Raw genomic sequence first — 19,346 nt, forward strand, 5'->3', positions numbered from 1 at the left:
AAAGGTTTGGAAGTCTCCTTTTCCAAATAAACCAGGTGCTGTCTGACTATCCTATTATTCTCAGCCACTTTCCTCTTTGTTTTTGCCCCTCCTTCTCTCTCTTCCTATTTGGCTACAGATTACTCAGGATTCCTGGGTCCTGTCCATTATTCGCCAGGGGTATTTCATGGTGTGGAATTCCCTTCCCCCTTTTTTGGGTATTCCTCAGCTCAGTTAGGAATAACTCATTTTTTTTCCAGAGGTGCTTCAGGATCTTTTTGTCTCTGTATTATTCAGGAGGTGCCTGTGTCCCAAAGGAGGTGGGGGTTTTACTACAGGATGTTTCTAGTACCCAGAAAAGAGGGTATGTTGAGACCAGTTCTGGACCTCTCTCATCTAAACTCTTTTCTGAAGGTGTCCTCCTTTCAAATATTGTCCCTTCAGACTTTGTTCCCTCTTTTGCTTCCTCAGGCTTATATGGAGTTTCTGGATCTCAAGGATGATTATCTTCATGTTCCAGTCTATCCCATTTTCAGGAAGTTTTTACATTTTTCTGTTTCCTAGCATTTTTAGTTCTCTGCTTTGCCCTTTGGCTTTTATTGCCCTACGGGTATTCACCAAATGCCTCGCTCCAATGATTGCTTTTTGCAGGATTCAGGGGGAAGAGACTAATATATGTAGGGACTCCTGGGATTTCTTGAAGAGAATCAATAATTTGAAATTCAAAGAGAGTGGCTTCTTTGTAACCATTGATGTAAAGGATCTCTATACTTCAATTCCTCATGATACAGGGGTAGAATGGGTATGTGACTATTTACTTGAAAAAGGGATACCCCAACCCAGGACTAATGTGTTCGAACAACTGTTTGATTTTTGTTTTAAAAAATAATTGTATATTTTTTAATAAAGAATTTTTTATACAAATGGTTGGTGTTGCTATGGGTTCCCCTTGTGGTGGCCTTTATGCCAATATGGTGTTGCTACAATGGGAAAAGAGAATTGTTTTTGAATTACATTTTTTTAAATATTGTATGTATGTCAGATTTTTGGATGATGTTTTCATCTTTTGGGTTGGTCCAAGGGACCTTATTGATGAATTTTTAAATTGCATCAATAATTCAACACCCTTTCTTAAATTCACCCATAACATTGGTGAAGAGGAAATTTCATACTTGGATATTAAACTAATAAAAGATAGACAGGTAAATTTGTATCAGAAATATGTCGGAAGGAATCTTATTCTAATAGTTTTTTTACACTTTGATAGTGCACACCCTTACAAACAAAAAAGAGCAGTAGTGAAGGGCCAATTTGTAAGAGCGGCCCGTATGATATCTTGCTTTGACACTTTTCTGAATGAAAGTGATTTACTAAAAGAAATGTTTATAAAAAAAGAATATTCAAGAGATTTAGTAAATAATGTAATGTTAGAGGTTGTCAACAAAAGAGAGAGAGGCTTTTTTCAAGCTATTCTAATGGTTGATGGCATACAACATAACACCGAGTGAAGTAGATGGACAAAGGGTTTTTGATAATTCACAGAATAGTATGAGTCTTGAAAATCTAATATTATCAGAAACAGTGTCGTTGTGCTTTTATTACCACATATAATCTTGAGAGTCATGACATACTAAGAATTTTAGAGAAAAACTGGATTATTTTAACGTCATGTAATGAAATTAGACAATGTATAGGAGAAAGACCTATTGCAGTGTACTGAAAGGGTCAGTCCCTCAAAAACATACTTGAAAACATCACCCAAGTTTATATTATTGGGGGCATGAGAAAATGTGGATCTTTTAAGTATTGCCTATATATAATGGAAGGCATGAAATTTAACATTAATGGCATTAGAGTTACCCAGAAGAAAAAATGTTGTAACACTGAAAGAGTTGTTTATTGTGCTTTCTGTTGCAAATGCACATGTTTTTATTTTGGAAAAATGGAAAGAAAGTTAGACACGTGTTTACGAGCACTTGAGGGACATTAAATTAAAAAAGGATGTAAACACCTTGGCAAGGCATTGTAATGAATGGCCAGATCATGGGTTTAAATTTACTATCATAGAAGCTATGGAAGTGAACCCAAGGGGCGGACCATGGCCATTACATTTGGAAATAAATGAAGCTTTATGGCAATTCAGAACGAATGCTACTCAGTGGCCAGGCCTGAATGATTCTATTTCAATTACTTGTTTTTTGAAGTTAGAGCCGGTAAATTTGTTATACATTGTATTTTAACATAGGTGGTTATCCAACAATTTTTAAGTTTTTAAAATAATATGCTTATGTATCTACTTATTTATTAATTTATTATAAACACATTTATCATTTATTTATTAAACCTAAAAAAAAATTATGATACCAACTTATCTGCTTAATGTTGGCACTGAACTTTTATTAATTTTATTAATTATGTGCATTCTGAACCTCTAAAATGAAATTTATTGTGTATACAAGTTATATATATGCACACATATTTTAGCTTTTATTCAGACATTCATTTATATATTCATAAATTTTCATGAATAGGTTACATAAGCATGTGCGTATGTATATGCACTTGTAAACCCTAACACAAGTATATTAGTTATATACTTTTTAATATACATTTTTACTTTCTAATTTCATGACAACTGATTGTAATGTGCAAATGGTATACATGCACGTTTTTTTACTATTTGTGTTGTTTGACTTGTAAAACTGCATATTTTATTGCACATTTCTTTGTGTTGTACCTTTAACTATCACACCCTACATCAAAGGATTCAATTAGTGAAAACAGAAAATGATTGGTGCTTTTGATTTGAAACTTAATGATTTTTATAAAAGTTTTTCAGTTTTTGGGCATGCTCTGTTCTTGAAAAAGTCTCCTACACAGGAGACAAAAGCACTTGGATTTGACTCATTTGGATTAATATTATTTATTCATTTATTTTATTTTTTTCCTCTGTGTTGTTAATAAATTGCTTTGTTACATATTATACGCCTAGTGGATCGTTTTTTCACCACTGAAGCCATTCTGGTTCATCTGGATCCAAGTATTTCCTTACTTGAACGACCTCTTATGTCTCAGGCATCCTGTCCAGAGATTCTGTTGCAAAATCTTTATTTCCCATTTCCTTTCTGCAAAGCCCAGGGTCGTCTCTGATTTCTTCTCAAGATCATGATGTTCTTCATTCCACATTGCTGCAGTCCTAACTATTGGGTAGTCCGCTGTCCAGTCGGCCCGAATACCAAAGTATATGGCTGACGTCGGTCAGGGCGCATTAGTCTGACGTCAGTACGTCAGGGTACTAATGCGCATGACCGACGTCATATCTTCAGTCTTTTTTGCCGCATGGTCCGATGCAGAAGCAATTTTGCGAGTGCAGGTTGGCGTTCTGAAAGTTTCTGAAGTCAGAGTTTCAGACCGAATCCAAGTTGGCTAAGTACCCGCTGGGGAATATTTTGGTTTTTCTTGCCTCAGTATTTAACCGGATGTCAGAAAAGTGAATAACTGTATTTCTTGTGGGAAACAGATACCTCATAGGGATTACCATACTTTGTGTATACCTTGTTTAGGGCCTGAGCACGACGTTGTTGGATGCCGCTCTTGTGCTAGATTTAACAAACGCACTATTAAGAGAAGGTTAGACTGTGCCAGGTTAGTTTTGGGAAGCGTTGTAATTATAAAATGCCGCCGGATGTCTCCCGCTTCGCCAAAAAGCGCAAGGACAAAGCAGCAAAGTTTAGAGGGAAGAACCGACAGTCCCAGACGCCGGTTCTTTAGAAGGCTCAGTGGAGCCGGAGGTTCTGCCAGGAGTTTCTTTGGAGTCTCGGGAGAGACTTTACTGTTACAGGATGTATCCTCTCAGGAAGTAGGCCAGGCTGAGGGGCTTCTCAGGTGGCTGTTCTTCCCTCTCTTCCTAAGGTGGTTAGAGCCTCCCCTTCTGTTTCCAAGCCTTCTTTGAGAGGCAGGCCAAGTTTAGCTTCAGTGGGGTTTCTCCTAGTGCTTCAGGGTCTTTGTCTAAGAAACATATGGTTAAAATGGCAGAGGATTTGATTACTATGATTAGAGGTTCTATGGGCCCTCCTGATAAGAGGCCTAGGGTGGAACCTGAGTTTGAGAGTTTTGAGCAATGTTCGAGGCTTCTGAGTCTTCGGCTGAAGACTTGCAGGAGTATCCTCCTTATTCTGATTCTGATGTGGATGATTCTACTCCTTCAGCTTCTCCTCCTGAGGATTTTTCATTTTCAGAGACTCTGCATTCCATGAGGGAGCATTTTAAATGGGAAGGTCAAGATTTCTCTGATTCCAGGAAGAGGCTTAGGGAATTCTTGTTTTTACCCCAGCATAGGCCTTTAGCTATACCTCCTGTTCTGAATGTGGTGGAAGATGTATTTGCAGAGGCTTCCTGAATCCTGATTCTTTGCCTCCTGCCCCAGTTAAACCGGATAGGTACTATAGGGTGCCTGAAGCTCATAAGTATCTTTTAAGAGTCCTAGGGCAGACCCGAAACGTCTCTCAGGGGCCTAAAGGTGTAAAGGCCTCTGTTGTTAAAAATCCTGTCCCTCCTGATAAAGAGGCAAGGGCTTTGGATAGATGGGGAAAGAAAGTGTATACTTCTTCCACTTTAGCCATGAGGGCGTTGAATTGTCAGTTTCACATGTTAAAATATCAGAATTATCTCCTTTCACAATTGAAATCTAAGGTGGATGCTCTGGAAGATATTGAGTGTAAAGAGTTGCAGGATTTAGTTCATGTGTCTGAACAGGTGGGTAAACATTCCTTGCAGTGTGGTTTTGATGCTGTGCAGGCCTCCTCGAGGGTGGCTGCCACTGGTTCTGTTCTTCAGAGGCACGCCTGGTTGAGAGATCAGAATTTAGCTGAGCATGTTAAAACAAGGATTTTGGATGCTCCTTTACAGTCTGATGTGTTGTTTGGTTCGCCTGTGGAAGCAGTTTTAAAGAAAATGGAGGACAAGGCTAAGCATATGCAAACTGTTAAGAATTTTTGCAGGTGCAGCCTCCGAAGTTTAGTAGAAATTGGCCGACTAAGGGATGGACTTATCCTGCTTATGATTCCCAGTCTAGGGGTAGGTCTAGACGTGGTAGAGGCAGAGCTCAAGGTTCTTTTAGGCCTAGGACAGGGAGTTCCCCTGCTCAGACTTCTGGTGAGGGCAGGGGTCAGTCCTTTCGTAAGCAGACCCAATGACCTGCCTTTTCAGCTGCCAGTTCATTCTCGCCTGGCAGCACCTTTGGGAGGAAGGCTGTCTCTTTTCAAAGAAAATTGGGATTTAATTACCCAAGACAGATGGGTTCTGGATATCATTCACCACGGTTACAGGTTTTATTTCCATACCTTGCCTCCTTTCAAAGGCATGCCAGACATTCCTCCTCTACAAAGAACAGAGGCTCACAAGCAAATTTCTCTGTTGCTCCAAATAGGGGCCATTCAGCCAGTTCCTGTGCCAGAAAGGGGCCTAGGATTTTATTCTCGCCTGTTCCTAGTACCGAAGAAGGGGAACACGTGGAGACCAATTTTGGATTTATCTATCCTCAACACTTATCTGGACATTCCCAAGTTCAAAATGTTGACGTTACAACAGCTTTTACCTCTGCTGGGCAAAGATCACTGGATGGTAACTTTAGATCTCAAGGAAGCTTACCTTCATGTGCCTATAAGACTAAGTTGCAGGAAGTATCTGCTGAGCTGGAAATTCTCATTATCAGTTCTCTGCATTGCCCTTTGGCTTATCTACTGCCCAGAGTATTCACAAAGGTTCTGGCTCCAGTGATAGCTTACTTCAGGCTAAAAGGAATTCAAATCTATCCTTACTTGGACGACTGCCTGATTCTGGCTCAAGAAAAGGAAGACCTTCTACAGCATTTGGAATATGTCATAGCAGTGCTAAGATGCCTAGGGTATTCTGTGAACGAAATAAAGTCCAGTCTAGTACCCTCTCAAGACATGTGCTTTCTGGGTGTGAGACTGAATACAGCAGCCCAGATGACCTTTTTAACCCCGGACAAACAAAAGAATCTTTCCAGTTACTTCCATCAACTATCTCTTCAGTCCGGGCTGACTGCAAGGACAGTCCTTCAAGCCTTAGGGTTCATGGCATCTTGTATTCTGGTGCTTCCCAATGCCAAACTGCATATGAGGAAGTTGCAATGGTATCTCAAAATGTATGGACACAGCACTGCCAGGATTTGGACACTGTCATTCAAATAATACCTTGCATTCAAAAGGAATTTTTGTGGTGGGCTCAGGAATGTCACCTAAACAAGGGACTCTCTGTGACCCGCCAGAGGCGAGTCAGATTCTAACGACAGATGCCTCAGACATTGCTTGGGGAGCTCATCTAAATGGAAAGTGGATACAAGACAAGTGGCCTGCCAGACTACAGCATCTACATATCAACATGAAAGAGATGTTAGCAGTCCAGTTTGCATTAATGGCTTTCAAGGAATTACTTCTTCCAGGGCAGGTGTTGATTCTAACAGACAACACAACTGTCATGTGGTACATCAACAAACAAGGGGAACACATTCTTACCCATTGTGCAGGCAAGCAATGATTTTATGGGAGACTGCGCTCAGCTTGCAACTAACTCTTCAGGCAAGGTTTCTGCCGAGCACAGAACTCCTTAGCAGATGTGTTAAGCAGACAAATCATGGATCCCCACGAGTGGAAACTGGATCTTCATGTATTTCAAAAATTGACAGTGTCATGGGGAACTCCAGACATAGATCTGTTCGCTTCTCCACTAAACCACCAGCTGCCAAAGTTTTGCACAAAGAGGTTTCATCACACAGCTTGGAAAGTGGATGCTCTTTCTTTCAGTTGGACAAATCTTCATGTGTATGCTTTTCCACCTCTGCCTCTTCTCCCAAAGGTGCTTCTAAAGGTCAGACAAGACAAGCCAAGGATGATTTTAATAGCTCCAGATTGGCCTCGGCAGCACTGGTACCCATTACTGAGGAGTCTGGTAAGGAAGCCTCCATGGCCTTTACCCTTGATTCCACACCTGTTGTCTCAGAGGGACGGTCACCTGCTCAATGTCAAGCTTCACTCTCTTCATCTAACAGCCTGGCATATTCTGTTTTGAAAGACAGCAGGTCTCAACTTCCTCAACAAGTTTTAAATGTGATTATGGAAGCCAGAAGACCTAGTACAAGGAAAGTGTACGCAGAAAAATGGAAGAGATTTTTATTTTGGAGTGCAGCAAACAATTTGGAGATTTCTGAGCCTAATTTGAGTGTGGCTCTTCAATATCTTACTGAGTTATTGGACAAAGGTTTGTCTTTCTCTTCCATTAAGATTCATGCTGCAGCAATTTCAGCTCACTATGATTGTGACCCACCATTGTTTTCGCATCCTTTGTTCAAGCAATTTCTTAGAGGGGCAAAGAATATAAGACCCCCACGAAGAGCTCCTACTCCTGCTTGGGATCTCAATTTTGTGTTGGAGAAACTTACTCTACAACCTTTTGAGCCTGCGGCTACTGCTGAATTGAAATACTTGTCATGGAAGACTGCTTTTTTGTTGGCCATTACTTCTGCAAGAAGGGTTTCTGAGTTGCAGGCCCTTATGGCGGTAGAGCCTTTTTTGATTTTTCATAAGGATAGAGTATCTTTACGTACTAATCTTTCCTTTATGCCTAAGGTGGTTTCTAGTGTGGCTTTAAACCAAACTATTCATTTGCCTACTTTTTATGCAGATCCCCAAAATAAAGGGGAGAAGATTTTGCACACTTTAGATGTACACAGGCAATTGCGTTATTATTTGAGCAGGACTAAGGATTTTAGGCAGTCTCAGCAGTTGTTTGTTTCTTTTGCTTTGAGTTCGCAGGGCAAGCCTGTGTCAAAACAAACTATTTCTAGGTGGATTGGGTTTTGCATTGCATTTTGTTATTCCCATCATGGCAAGGAGATTCCAGCTGGGATTAGGCCTCATTCCACTAGGGCTACTGCCACTTCAACAGCATTTCTAAGGGCGGTGGCAACTAAGGATATTTTGGAGGCAGCTACTTGGAGTTCAGTGCATACTTTCTCTAAGCATTATCACCTTCCTCTCTACTCTAAGTCTAGGGCTGGTTTTGCCACAGCTATTTTGCAAGGCATGTTGTCAGTTCCTGCTTCCCTATGATTTGCCAGCCTCCCTTACCTCTGCTTTGGGATTCTACCCAATAGTTAGGACTGCAGCAATGTGGAATGAAGAACATAGTACAGTTTTGTACCTACCATAAATGTAGATGTTCGAGGATCCACATTGCTGCAGTCCAATTTACCCTCCCTCCTTCCCCTCTGTGTTTAGGGGTGGTTGTGTAGGTGAGGTTATATTCTGGTTATTTTGTATATATTGTACATATTTTTGGTGCAGGTATGTTTGGAGTTTTTGGTTTTGGCCTTATCTTTTCAGGGTCTTCTGACATCTGGGGCAAGAAAAGACTGAAGATATGATGTCGGTCATGCGCATTAGTACCCTGACGTACTGACGTCAGACTAATGCGCCCTGACCGACGTCAGCCATATACTTTGGTATTCGGGCCGACTGGACAGCGGACTACCCAATAGTTAGGACTGCAGCAATGTGGATCCTCGAACATCTACATTTATGGTAGGTACAAAACTGTACTTTTTTCTGGGGTGCAGAATTCTGATGGTGACCATGCTGGCATCCCTGCCTCCTCCCAAAGTTGTGACACTCGTTTCCTCCTTTCAAGCTGTTCTTCCTCTGACCTCTATTACAGCCAGGGAGTTTCTGAGAACCCTGGGATTCATAGCATCCACCATCCCTATGCTCCCTCTGGGCAAACTCCTCATGAGAAAGTTTGTGTTTCTAAAGTCAGTTTGGCTTCAACATGCCCATGTCCTAGAGTTTGTAGTTCTTCTCCTACCTTGTCTCAAGAAGGAACTTGACTGGTGGATCCAACAGTTGTCTCTAAGTCCAGGGCTTCCTTTTTCATTCCCCTCTTCCATGTCAGGAGCTGTTCACAGACACTTCAGACATGTGGTGGGAAGCAACTTTTGCCTCCCTAAAGGTGCTAGGGATGTGGTTGCTTCTTCAACAAAGAGGACATCAGTGTCAGAGATGAGAGCTCTTCTGCTGGCGCTTCATCCTCTCTTCCCCGAGGACCTATCAAGCTATTTACAGACAGTACCACAGTGATGCATGTAAACAAACTGGGCACGAGATCTTATGTCCTTTGCCAGTTGGCACTCCTAGTGTGGTATGATGCTCTCCATTATCAAGTGACTCAACAGGCAGTTTACATTCCCTCAGGTCAAAACATTATGGAAGAGACACTGTGCAGGTCCTCAACTCAGTCCCATGAATGAGTGCTTCACAGGGATGTGTTTCTGGACATTGTCATCCAGTGGGTGTTCCTCAAACAGAACTGTTTGCCTCCCCTCTGAACAGACAGTTTCTTCTATTTTGTGCCAGAGACCCAGGTACTCTGGTTTGGAAGGTGGACGACGACTTTTTCTTGGGAAGGGATGTTTCTTCTTACATTCCCTCCCCTTCCCCCAGTTCCAATAGTCCTGTTCAAAATTCAACATGATGCTCCCAAATTTTTGTTGGTGACTCCTGCTTGGCCGAAACAGCATTGGTTCCCTCCTCTTCTGCATTTAGCCAAGGCAGTCATCACAAATTACTTCACAGGGTGGACCTACTCACTTAGGACAAGGGATCTCTCTTCCATCCCTACCTGTCCACTCTTCAGCTGACACTGTGGGTGATAGGATTTTGATTCCACATAGACATCTTTTTCTGAGGATGTGCTTAGGGTCCTGCAGGACGCCAAGGAAACCAATACTAGGAAATCCTATTTATCCAAATGGAAGATGTTTTCTGGGTGGTGTCTTTCTTGAAACCTGGATCTGCTTTCTGTGTATACTCCTTTTGTTCTCTGCTATCTATGTGAATTGCTCAGTGCTGGGTTGGCTTATTCTTCTGTTAAGACCAATTTATCAGCTATATCTGCTTGTCTGCCTTTATCTCTTCCTTTAGCTTCTAGATTTGAGGCTAAGCAATTTCAAAAAGGCATCCTTCATATTAGGCCTTCCAGGAAGCCTGTGCCTCCTCCCTGGTATCTCAATTTTGTTTTGGAAAAATTAACTCTGAAACTTCAGCTTCCTTGCAACATTGCTCTTGGAAGACTGTTCTTTTGTTGGCCCTTACTTCTTCCAAAAAGGTGTCTGAGCTTCAAGCTATTATGGCTTGTCCTCCTCCTCTGATTTTTCATTAGGACAGTGTGTCCTTGCGTACTAATCCTCCTCTTATGCCCAGGGTGGTGAATGAGTTGTCCCTTAATCAGTCTATTCATTTGCCCCTTTTTTCCCTTCTCTGCAATCTGCCAGGTAACCAGGACTAGAGTCCGTTCCTCCAAGGAGGGGGAAGGAAGGCGGGGTGTCAAGGATAAATGAACAACACAGGTGGAACATTATAGTAAGTACACAAGTTTGATGTGTATAGACAACTCGCATTTTAGTTAGATAAAACTAAGACTGTTAAGAAATCTGATCAGGTCTTTGTTTCTTTTCATCATAGGTATTTAGGAATAGCTGTATCCAAGCAGACTGTGTCTTCTTTGATCTGAAAAACTTTCTTTTTGTTATTCCTTTCATGGTAAGAGCATTCCTTATTCTGTTAAGGCCCATTTTTCTAGAGATGTGGCTGCTTTTGGTGCTTTTCCAAGGGTCTGGATACTAAATATATTATTGAGGCAGCTACCTGGACTTCTGTGCATACATTTACCAAGCACTGTAAGTTGGATGGAATCTCCAGAGCTAGAGTACTTCTTTACCCCTTTTTTAGTGCAAACTGGCTACCTAGATGGGAAATAGAAAATACATCCCTGGGATTCCACCCGTGTCCCTGCTGGATAGGGGCTTCGGGTGCTGATATGTCTATACAGGGGCTAAACTCTTGGCTAGGCTTATAAGGGCCTCAGAGCCAATAGCTTAGTAACTTCCTATGATCCTATAATACTAGGGCCATACTTCATGGCTTCCTAGAGGGTTCTGCTGGTCCTTCCTCCTCCCAAGTTTCTCCCTGAGCTTTGGCACTTTCCCTAATGTAAAGAATACTGTTACATTGAAATGGAAAGACATATTTGTGTAAAATCTTACCATAATGGTAGATCTTCTCTTCACTGTTGCAGCATTCACTACCTCTCTCCACCCACTGGTCTTGTTAACTTCTGGATGTACTTGATTACCTGTCTTTTACTTGGATTGGCGTTCCTACTGGGGCTTTTAATTTTGCGAATGGTATGGTTGGATGTCACCTTTATGCCCTATGGTACAGAAGGAGCATATGTGTGACATACCTAAAGGCTTTGGTATACTGGCTGGACGTCGGCTGCCCTTGACACAGGATCCCTTATGTAAAGCATACAGCAACAGTGAAGACAAAGGGCATCAACCATTATGGTAAGATTTTACACAACTATACTTAAGGGCTTTGTACAGTTGATGCTGGACAACCTCTCCATCCATTGTTTAAGTTGGGCACTTAAATTCTCATGTTTTATTTTTTCCTGTTGCATGTTATCATATGGGGATTGAACTAGTAAACCCAATAGTTGAGTGTGCTTTTTTAGTCGGTATGCATGCATTTGGTCGACCGGTGTATGGCCTAACGGAAAATGTTCAAAAGCAGTATAGTGACTTTGCATACTTGCGAGCGCAATTATGTCGAAACGCTAAACACTCCCCCCCCCCTTTTGACCCATGATAGTGCTTGTTTAAGTGGTAGAGCAGTCGGAAATGTTGAATTCTAAGTTTTTTACGACATTCCGACTGTTCGGCACCTTGAAATTAGACTTTCCGGTTTGGAAAAAACGACTTTCAGCGATCGGTCGCACGACCAAATGCATGTATTCCTTTTTAGTATAATAAGTAACATCACTGTGTGCACTGACATGACGTATGCCTGCCCCTAACTTCAGTGTTATGTGCTATGTTGAAAACATCAGAAGGAATTCCAGCAGTTTTTACTACAGGTCTTGTTGCACTGCAGCCATTTGGTGAGTGTTTGTAATACCAGCAGAGGATAGAGCAGTTGTGCTTATTATCTGAAGCGTCTCAGCTGTCTTTTCTGTGCAGTCTGAAGGGACTATTATGAATGGAAATATTAAATGCCAAAATTTTCTTACAGATGACGACAACCCACCAGTGTCCTTTGTGAAGTTTTCCCCTAATGGAAAATATATTCTAGCAGCAACTTTGGACAAGTAAGTGCGTTCTTTGGTAGCAGAATATCTGGGTTTTAAATAAATGTTTTAAAGATCAAGGTTAAATGCTCAAAACAAACTTTTTTCGTTTTGCACACGTTTGCATACATTTTTATGGATGCACTTTTTTGTTTGAAAATAAAATTTCTTTTCGCATTATTTAAAAAAATATATATTATTAGTTTGCTTCCAAACAATGAAGACCGGGTATACAGAGCTGTATTTATGGCATTAATATCAGTGGGCAATTAGGAGGCACTTAAGTCACTTTGGGATCCAGTTGTTGTTATGCTGGATTAGGGTGGATAAGGAATTAAGAATTAGTTATACAATTGCCAACTGTTAGTTACGTAACTAATTCACAGTTACTTACCCACTCTAACCCAGCGGAATTTGAGCTGGAACCCAAAGTGATGGAAACCCTTCTACCTGCCCATTAATATTAATGCCATAAAATTTAGTATTCCATAAGACATTTTTTAATTTTATTTATAGAATGATGTGAAACTACCTTTTTCTTTTGCATAAAATTGTTTGCTTACATAAAGATGCATGCTATCACTTTTTTAAGCAAAAAAGTAATTTATCAATTTTATGCATGCACTTTAAGTAGAGCCATGTCTTTGAAAATAGCAGATCTGAAGTAGGATATTCATTTGTCTGCAACCTGTGGGTTATGGATCCGATATCGGATCCGAACCGGCATAGTTTCCAGCTATGGATCCAAGCTCTCAGCTCCTCCCCTCACCCATAATGCCCTGCTCTACCCTCATGACCTCAGATCTTGTTTGCCGCGCTGGTAACTGGATGTGGTGTCTTTAGCTCTCAGCTAAGTGGTATTTTTCTTGTGTAAAAATAGAAATTTTTTGCTTTCTTTAAACTTTTTGTGTGAAAGTTGTAGGTTCCCTTTGTGTATTGACTGTTTTTAGTTTAAATTTAATTTACAGTAGTATTTTTTATTCCCTCCCCTCGCTGGTACGTAGAGTGTGTGTGAGGCCTGTGTGCTTGTTTTAGTTTTTGTTAAGTTACTTCTGTAACTTTTGGGAATTTGACTATGGCTGACCAGCCTAAGTCATTCTTTTCCAAATGCTCCGAGTGTGGCCATAAGCTCTCACCGGCTGATGGCCACACTCGGTGTGTTAGTGTCTTGGGGTTGAGCACCTCACATCTGGCTGTTCCATTTGTGCAGGGTTCAACCCCAGGGCACTGAGGGAGCGGAGGTCCAAGCTGGTCCTGGCGGGTCTTTTACCGCCGGACTCGGCTCCGACCCCGCTCCTTCGGGACTCCTGCGGCTGCAGCTGCTCCCCTGTAGCACCCCTCCTGCTCCTGGGACTCAAACTCCCGCTTCAGGACAGGAGAGGGATGCTAAGAAGGACCGGAGGGAGAAGCACCAAGCGGCGGGCCGAGACCTCTGTTTCGGCCCCGCCTGCCAAGCGGGCTTCTCCCCCGGCTTCCTTGTTGGAGCGGTCTCCTCCTTCTCGGCTCCGGTCACCTGTGTGCTTCTCACCGGGTCCTGAGGAGGAGGAGACCCGATCTCCGGCGAGGCTATCGAGGAGGCATTCCAGGCCTACCTCGGTAGCCTCGTCGAGGTCGACCCATAGCTCGATGCTGATCTGGACCGGATGATGCGAAGGTTCATCCAGGCCCAGATGCAGATGGGAGTGTCTTGCCTCCCTCCGGGGGGGAGCTCAACACCCTTTTTCAAGCCTATCGCTCCTTCTCCGACCCGCTTCCCGGGTTCGGAGCAGCTGGAGCCGAGCAGCTTCGGAGCCGGGGGGAGGTCGGATCCGATAGTACTGGGTACTTCGGATCCGACCATGCCCTCGAGTGCGTCGGACCCGATCTCTCGGAGCCTGGATCCGAGCTTCGGATCCGGGGGGATCAGTGCTCCTTCGGCGCCGTCTGTGTCGGAGCGCACTGTCCCTTCGGATCCGAGTGCTTCGGCGCCGGCTCCGATCCACTCTTCGGATCCGAGGGGGAGCCGATTGTCGGATCCTTTGGTCGAGGTCGGCTCCCCTTCGGCTTTTGATGTAGTGGAGAGGGCTCTGTTGAGGGTCTCCGGACCCCCGGCACTTGCTTCGGCTCCGTCCCGCGCTCCCTCTGCACTGGGCCAGGCTTCCACCATCCGGCCCCTGGGACAGCCCGTTTCTGTGCCCCAAGTTGCTCCTATGGAGCAATTGGCTGCTTGCGAGGACTCTTCTGACAGCCCCCCAGAGGAGGCTCCTCGCAAGCATACGTGCAAAAGGAGGCACATAGACTCCCCTGAGTCTCTCACTGAAGACACGGACTTGGAGGAAGGGGAAGGCTCCCCAAGGTCACCCCCCGAGGATGTCTCCTTCGGAGACATCATGGAAATGCTCCGTATCAGGGGGGGGTGGTCTGCCCCCAAGTCTTCCTCGGACGAGTCCGTGTTCTTGGAGGCATTCGAAACGGGCCCGTCTACCTCTTGGGTGTCCCCCCCTGCCGACCCCCTGGTGGACCTTATTACCACCAGGGCGTGGAAGGAACCGGACACCGTGGAGCCAATTCCCAAAAGACCTGACAAAATCCTTAGCCCGCCTTCTGACAGGACCCATTGGAGTAAGGGGCCTCCTGTAGATGCCATGTTGATGGCGGCGCCACAAAGAGGGAACTGGCTCAGGAGAGTCCTCAGTCCACCCACCGAGCAAGGAGTCTCGATGATGGACCGCTTGGGGAAGCGGATGTTCAGTTCGGCGACCTTTTCGTGAGGGCGCTGAACTATTTGGCACACGTTATTCGGATGCAGCGAGACCTTATTAAGGAGTACGCTGCATCCCCCCCTGAGTCCATTTCGGAGGAGGACAGAGCTCTGCACTCCACCAAAATGGCCACTCTAAGGTCAGTCACGAATACTTCTATGCGGCTACTCTCCCATGCTACGGAGGGCGCCGCTAGAGCTGCGGCGACAGGACTGGTCGCTAGGCGTCAGGCCTGGCTCCGCCACTGCGATTTCTCTGAGCCCTTCAAGGCGTCGTTTGCGAACGCCCCCTTTGATGGTTCTGCTCTGTTTGGCAAGACCGTTCGCGACACGTTGACCCAGAGCGAGAAGGACGGGAAGACGCTGTCTGCCGTCGGAATCCGCTTCTCTGCACCCCAGAGGCCCTATTCTAGGAACCAAAAGGGTCAGAAGAAGATGTGGTTCCGGAAGTCGCAGCAGTCCCAGCCTGCTCCGGACAACCAGTCCTTCCGTGGCAGAGGAGGACAAGGAGGACGCCGCCCTAGAGGCAGAGGGGCTCCCAGAAACTTCGGGTCCAGGGAACCTTTCTCTGAACGGCCCGCGCAGCAGCCCTGAGGGGCGGCCCGACTGCTCTACTCTGGAGGCAGTCGGGGACGCTGGGCACCTAGCGGCATGGGAGTCCATAACATCGGACCGCTGGGTTCTCCAAATCATATCCAGGGATATCACATTCCTTTCCTTCACCTTCCAAAGATGCAGTCCCTCCCAGACGTACTCACCCGGTCAAAGGGAGGCCGCTTTAGCAGAAATTGGCCATCTGCTAGAGAAAAGAGCCATCCAGCCCGTTCCCCCAGGCCAGATCGGATCAGGGTTCTACTCCAGGTTCTTTTAGTGCCAAAAAGACGGGGAACTAAGACCAATCCTAGACCTCTCTCTCCTGAATCTGGCAGTCCCCAAAGAAAAATTCGAATGGTCACTCTACAATCTATTCTCCCCCTTCTGGGAGAATGCCACTGGATGTGCTCGATAGATCTCAAGGACGCGTACTACCACATCCTAATGGACAGGCGCTCCAGGAGGTTTCTCCGCTTCCGGCTGGGAGCCAGTCACTACCAGTTCCGGGTCCTTCCCTTTGGTCTCACCACAGCCCCCAGGGTGTTTACCAAAGTACTAGCAGTGGTAGCGGCCCACCTGAGGCTTCAGGCGGTGCAGGTCTTTCCCTACCTGGACGACTGGCTCCTTACCGCCCCAACAAGGCATCTACTTCTCTCGGCGAGACTCCTTTCTCCATCTTGCTCCATTTCTGGGCATCACAATAAATACAAAGTCCAACCTGGCACCCACTCAGCTCTTAGATTTCATAGGGGCCAGACTAGACACAAGGAGTTTACGAGCCTTCCTTACTGCGGACAGGATTCTGAATCTGCAGCTCCAGGTGCGGGCCATTCTCCATTCATGTTCTGTTCCAGCGGAGTTGGTCCTGAGGGCTCTAGGGTCCATGGCTTCGTCGATAGCTCTTCTTCCTCTTGCCAGGCTCAATATGGGCATTCTACAGTGGACGCTCTTAGTACAGTGGTCTTACGTTGCTCTCCCGATGTATCATCCCATAGCGATCAGCAAGGCTTGCAAGCGGTCCCTCTTGTGGTGGCTCCACTCCCGGATCTCCACAGGGTCGCCCATTTTGTGCTTCTCCCCTATCGCCACGGTGACCACGGACGCCTCCGCCTCGGGTGGGGGGGGCACTTTGCGGGCCGGACAGTCCAAGGCACGTGGAACGATGCAGAGACCTTACTGCATATCAATGTTCTAGAGATGAGAGCGGTGCTCTTAGCGTTGCTAGCACTTCAGGACTTTCTTCCCTTGGGAACAATTGCGATTCAGTCGGACAATATGTCTGTTGTCTGGTACATCAACAAGCAAGGAGGAACAAGGTCTTACCCTCTTTGTCGAGAGGCCATGAGAGTTTGGGAATGGGCAATCTCCACGACTCGCTTTCTCATAGGACCGCACATTCCGGGTCGGTCCAACATCCTAGCGGACAAGCTCAGTCGCACCATTCTGACCCCTTACGAGTGGTCTCTCAATTGTCAAGTAGCGGAACGCATATTCGCACGGTGGGGAACTCCTTCATGCGATCTTTTTGCCTCTCCCTCAAACACCAAGTGCGACAGTTTTTTCGCTCTGATACCTCCTCCCGGAGGTACCCCAAGAGACGCTCTGGTGCATGCTTGGCCACCCGGTCTTCTGTATGCCTATCCACCCTTGCCTCTGATGCTGCAAGTTCTTCAGAAAGCCTCTCGGGTGGGTTGCAGAATGATTCTCATTGCTCCATTCTGGCCTCGACAGATCTGGTTCCCCTTCCTAAGGTCTCACTCGGTGAATCCTCCTTGGATTCTAGATCCCATCCCGGATCTGATATCCCATCCATCCTGCATTCCTCCTCCGAACCTGGACAACCTGAAGCTGACCGCTTGGCTGCTCCAGTTCCACTCTTGATAAGGACTCCCGGTATTTCTTCACCGGTAAAGGCTATTTTGGTGGCGGCTCATAAACCAGCCACTAGAAAGGTTTACCGAAGCAAATGGAAACGTTTCTCTGTGTGGGCGGAGCGGCAAGGCCTAGATCCCTTCACGGTTCCTCTCCCCGTAGTGCTTGATTTTCTAACCTCTCTCTTTAATGATGGTGCCAGCAGTTCCACAGTCAAAGTTCAACTGGCGGCAATTTCTCACTATCACATTGGTCAAGAGTCTAATCCTCTTATGTCAGCCAAATTGTGCAAAACCTTTCTTAAAGGTACTTTCCTTCTCAGGCCCCCTATTAAGCAAGCAGTTCCTCCTTGGGACCTTTCTCTGGTCCTACAGGCCTTGACCGCTCCCCCTTTCGAGCCCGCGGCTACAGTGGACCTCAAATTCTTGTCTTATAAGACAGCCTTTTGGTAGCCATTACATCAGCCAAGAGAGTTTCTGAACTTCAAGCTTTATCAGCTAAACCTCCTTACTTGGTTTTTATCCGGACCGTGTCTCCCTCAGGACCAACCCGTCCTTCCTTCCTAAAATCGCTTCTGAAGCAAACATCAATCAATCTATTAACCTCCCTGTTTTCTTCCTAAGTATGAAAACAAAGGTGAATATAGGCTACACTCACTAGATGTTCACAGGCAACTAAGATTTTATCTCAACAGGACAGCTGGTCATAGGCAATCCGACCAGCTGTTTATTTCCTTTGCAAAATTCAATTTGGGCAAGCCAATTTCCAAAGTTTCTTTGTCCCGCTGGATTTCACAGTGCATTTTATTGGCTTATCAAGCGTCAGGAAGGCCCGCACCGGAGGGTGTTCATGCCCATTCAACCCGGTCAGTATCTACCTCAGCAGCCTTCAAGGCTAGGATTCCTCTGGATGATATTTGTGCAGCAGCTACATGGGCTTCGTCTCATACATTTATTTCTCACTATAAGTTGGATCTTGCATCCAGGGGTAGAGCATCCTTTGGCTCCAAGGTGCTCCGGAATATCCTTCCATGATGGCCCAAGATTCAGGTAGCTGGGGACTCTGTCCCACAGGTTGCAGACAAATGAATATCCTACTTCAGATTTAGAAGTTATGTACTCACCATAACGTTCCATCTGAGTAGGGGTATTGATTTGTCTGCAACCATCCCGGCTCCTATCCCCCTGGCCTTTCAGTTTCCTGCATATTACTGGTTACCCTTTTGAGGGTATTGTTGCTTTGGCAAACTCGATCTGAGGTCATGAGGGTAGAGCAGGGCATTATGGGTGAGGGGAGGAGCTGAGAGCTTGGATCCATAGCTGGAAACTATGCCGGTTCGGATCCGATATCGGATCCATAACCCACAGGTTGCAGACAAATGAATACACCTACTCAGATGGAACGTTATGGTGAGTACATAACTTCTAATTCCAGTCTAAAACTGTCACATATTTGATTTAATGGTAGTCCAGCTAATGAAGGAGTTGGAGCAGGTCAGCTTCTGTTTACAGGTGGTACATAGTGTGTTGTAAGTTTGAAATGAGATATTTTAACTTGAATTTGTAAGTCAAGTCTACTAATTCATACTGTAGCTCTAACTGAAGAGGTATTTGTGTGCAGCTGGTGGTGTTTGTCTAATGTAGACCTTTACATTTTAATGAGCTAGGTATTTTTTCACATTTAATTATTTTAGGTATTTATATAGTCATCGTTTTGTACTTGTGTTCTTCTGTATTTTATGTTCACAGTGTCTGTCAGCGTTGACTTTTATACTTTTTTAACTTGCAAAAGTATGTATGCTGCATGCAGTCAAGTCTTACTGGACAGATCTACATATAAAATGTATGCAGGCTTAAGAAGGCCTCAGGCCTGTAATGAGCTGCATATATTTTTGCATTGTATTCTTAGGCTGGGCACTTGAGGCCCTCATGTTATTCCAGTTTGATATTACAGTTTT

General features: G+C 44.9%; 1 protein-coding gene across 1 annotated transcript in view; it reads left to right on the forward strand.

Moving 5' to 3' along the window:
- Nucleotides 1-19,346, forward strand: part of WDR5 (WD repeat domain 5) — a 1,892,625-nt gene that overhangs the window by 1,133,711 nt on the left and 739,568 nt on the right. Inside the window, exon 11 of the mRNA XM_044058043.1 lies at nucleotides 12,129-12,204. Within this exon, the coding sequence (XP_043913978.1) occupies nucleotides 12,129-12,204 (76 nt within the window). The remainder of the gene's footprint in view (nucleotides 1-12,128; nucleotides 12,205-19,346) is intronic.

This window comes from Protopterus annectens, chromosome 16.part0 (assembly GCF_019279795.1).
Source record: "Protopterus annectens isolate FY-2018-M chromosome 16.part0, PAN1.0, whole genome shotgun sequence".
Taxonomy (NCBI): Eukaryota; Metazoa; Chordata; order Ceratodontiformes; family Protopteridae; genus Protopterus; species Protopterus annectens.